This window comes from Gossypium raimondii, chromosome 4 (assembly GCF_025698545.1).
Source record: "Gossypium raimondii isolate GPD5lz chromosome 4, ASM2569854v1, whole genome shotgun sequence".
Classification (NCBI taxonomy): domain Eukaryota; kingdom Viridiplantae; phylum Streptophyta; class Magnoliopsida; order Malvales; family Malvaceae; genus Gossypium; species Gossypium raimondii.
In genome coordinates this window covers 16,311,887-16,315,315 of record NC_068568.1, presented here as the reverse complement: position 1 = coordinate 16,315,315, position 3,429 = coordinate 16,311,887, and the positions used below count along the sequence as shown (strand labels likewise).

The following is a 3,429-nucleotide window of genomic DNA, read 5'->3' as shown; positions in this document are numbered from 1 at the left end:
CATTAATTTAGTATAAGGCCGGCTCTTCTTTAATATTATTTTATGAAATAATAGTCAACCTGTGGAAAATCTTGGTATTCAATAGGCTAATGGGTCTAGTGATAGTAAAATTTATCAACACCTTTAACTCGAATACTTCGAACTATCAGTTAAGTTGAATTTAAATCTAATAACACTCAATTCAAACAGTGTGTGAATCTTATCAAGCTTTTCGTTTTTTATATATATTTTAAATATTTTTATATTATTAAATTACATTACCTTACTATATATTATTTAACTCTTAAGTCTCAAGCTTAAATATGTACGAGATTAATCAAGCTTGAGTACAAAAATTGATAAACAAATTTAATCAAGTTCAAGCTTTAAGTAATAGCTCTCTAGATAAACTTAAGCTTAAAAACAAATATATCCAATCGAGCTTGTGCATCAAATTTCAAGTTAAGCTCAAGTTTTCTGTATTTCAACGAACTTGACTTCCCTAAACTTGACTCCTCAGCCTTTTTACATTCTTCTATATAGTAAATTTTTTAAAATTTCAACTACTTTAAAGAATGCATAAGCCAACAGAGCTGAACTTAATCGACTCTGCGCCTTTAACAGACCTTTTGCAGAGGATTAGAGAGGAAGGAGTTTCTTTCCTTTTCAGGTTTCAGGGCTTCCAATAAATGGAAATATTATTATCTGAACCACGTCAAATTTTCAGCTTTAATGCTTAACTGTGTTCATATTGTATAATAAAAACATACAGAGTGATCTTTCCCCCCTACCCATTAACAACCTTAAGAAGTACATCTTCAAAAAGGTTTATGTCTGATTTTAGTACCATGGAAAAGCTTTCAGTATCAATCTTGCTTGCCATTGGTCATACCGACGGGTTTCGAACTAGACTCTGGTGCACCTGGTTCTGTTTCTGGGGTCACCTGTAAAACCACCACAAACTTTAGCAAATCAGCACAGATAAAGAATGGAGTGTGCAGAAACTTGGGTGAGTCCAAAGCCAGGAAAGCAAGCAGCAGCAATCACGGTAACATAAACAATTATTAGTATTTCGAGTTTTTTTACCAACAGCTTATAAAACATAAATAATTATTTGTATTGGCCGTTGCTGGATGAGTGGTGCTTAAGATAAGCTTGCAAAGAAAACAAGCCTGATTAGAATGCTACAAACAAGCATATAACATGCAAGAGTGACACAAAACCAACTCTATGAAACTAAAAATTCGTCTCATGCTGGTATCAACGTCTCCCTCACACAAAACACAAATAACATGGAGTGAATCTGATGTTACCCACTCCTTTGGTTTTCATTGAAGAAATAAAATGAAAGAAGACAGAATATTTTCCCTACAATTGGGACCAGCAAAGTTTCCAAGTTTAATTTGTTTATGGAATCATGCATTCTAGCTACCTACCAGTGAATTTCAGATTATAATAGTAAATTTGGGAACTAAGATGGACAAAGAAGAACAAAAACTACGGTGCTCATAACTGTAAACAAGTTAGCTCCCAAGTACTGCTATAAATCCATTAATAGAGTTTGCATTCGTCGATAGTTGCTTGTGGAGACAAAATAGCATCACCATACAACAAAACCCAAACAGTTTCTACAATCATGAAGAATCACCAGTTCATTAACAAAATTTTCACTGAAATTATCTCTTCTCTTCCCTTGAACTAAAACTAAGACTTGGTAGGAAAGATGGAAAAATTGAAAGAAAAAAGTAATTTTCTTTCAATTCATTGCTTGGTAGAGTTGAAAAATGACGGGAAATAAGATGGACCTTTTGAAAAATGCATAATTTTGAATTAACTTACATCTCACTCTCATTTTGTCTCCTCTTATGATTCCAATTTGGAATGATTTGTTTTTATGCATTAGGATGGAAAATAATCGTCTCTCCTATTTTCTTTCCTCTCACTTTTCTTCACTGCCAAGCACACTCAAAATTTACTTTCTTTCCACTTTTTCATCTGCATTCTCATCTAGTCATCTACTTTCAACTCTGTCCTATCCAGGGTGGGGTGCAAATTTTCCTTCTTTGCTCGTTTTCCTTTCTCCTTCGTCTTTATCCTTATATCTGTGACACCCATCCCTCCACACTCCTAAAACCATAAGGCTAAAGGCTAGCAAGCAAACCAGTTTAAACTTCTGAACAAGAAAATGTGATAGGCCAGAGCACAAAGGCTCAATCCTCATTCCAATAGCAAACAGAATTTCCAAAACTGATTGATGGATGGCTACCACTTAGGCCTTGCTCAAAATAAAAGCTATAACACCAAAGGATAGCCCTTCAATCAAGGCCAGATTAGGCACGGAACTTTTCGATCGATTGGTTTCCCTATTGGAAATTCTTCCAGGCAATTTCAACAAGAGGGGTTAATCTTACGCACACAATTTGACCTCCATTGCTCTGTTTTCATTTGCTAAGAGCCTCAAAACTTGAAGATTTTAGCATTTTACCAAATATATTTTACACATAATGATTGGCATCTTCAAATTGCACAAACGAAAACCTAACAAATTCTATGTATCTCCAAGACCAGTGTTTCCCCCATTAGTTATGATAATTCAGCATAAATAATAAAGCAAAATTAACTTTAAAGGAACACATTGGATTAATATAAACTTAATTAAAGCAGGCAATTAACGGTCACTCACTTTACTATTGTTTTCCAGTTTGGCAGCCGGTTTATACGGACACGCCGGCGGTGCTCTCTCTGGTTTACGGTATTCCCATCCAAGAAGCCTGTAAATTTTACCCTGAACCAAGAAAAGAGGATAATTAATCAAATAGGCAACAAAGGGGATTAAAAATTAAATAATTTTACCATGATGAAATCGAAAAGAAGAGGCAAAATGTTGACGATCGGGACGAGGAAGAGCGGCAACAGGCAAGCTATACAAACCTGAACAAGAGAAAAATTGAAATCTTAAGTGTGAAATTAAATTAAGCAGGAAAAAAAGAAATGAATTCTAAAAATCTACCATCTTTCAATTATTTTCTTTGGAGTTTTCTTTCTCTGCTCTTCGACATTGAGATGCGGTTTTCAACCTTATAGGATTCCAACTAATCTATGAAACGGGCGGGTTCCGCTGGGTGGTTAGATCCGGACTAACGGTTGCGATTGGCGGGTCGGATCAGGCTCCATGACCCAATAAAAAATACATTTCTTCTTACGTAAATGTATCATATTTCGGGAAAGTTAAAAAGGAATTTGGTTGGGATTAAAATTCCGTATTGATTTTTTATATAAATTATTTTTAAAATATAATACATCAAAAATATTAAAATAAATATCTTTAAAATAACAGTAACTTAACAAATATCTCTAAAATAGTAACAAAATTAACAATAAAACAAAAGTTATACAATATTCAAATAATAACAACAAAATAGTGAGAAAACAACAAGAAAATAGTAGTAA

General features: G+C 33.9%; 1 protein-coding gene across 1 annotated transcript; it reads right to left on the bottom strand.

Moving 5' to 3' along the window:
* Positions 1 to 659: 659 nt before the first annotated feature.
* Positions 660 to 3,118, bottom strand: LOC105767967 (hypothetical protein). The gene is made up of 4 exons (XM_012587596.2): positions 2,990 to 3,118; positions 2,833 to 2,910; positions 2,663 to 2,764; positions 660 to 923 (listed from the first exon to the last, which is right to left on the bottom strand). Exons 1-4 carry the CDS (start codon positions 2,990 to 2,992, stop codon positions 846 to 848), a joined length of 261 nt encoding a protein of 86 aa, XP_012443050.1. The 5' UTR covers positions 2,993 to 3,118; the 3' UTR covers positions 660 to 845.
* Positions 3,119 to 3,429: the final 311 nt, after the last annotated feature.

Excerpts from the sequence above, each read along its gene's own strand:
- LOC105767967 (XM_012587596.2), bottom strand. Across the intron at positions 2,765-2,832 it reads TTCTTTTCGATTTCATCATG|GGTAAAATTTACAGGCTTCT; the intron begins GTAAAATTATTT and ends TTCTTGGTTCAG. Across the intron at positions 924-2,662 it reads AACTGGAAAACAATAGTAAA|GTGACCCCAGAAACAGAACC; the intron begins GTGAGTGACCGT and ends GTGGTTTTACAG.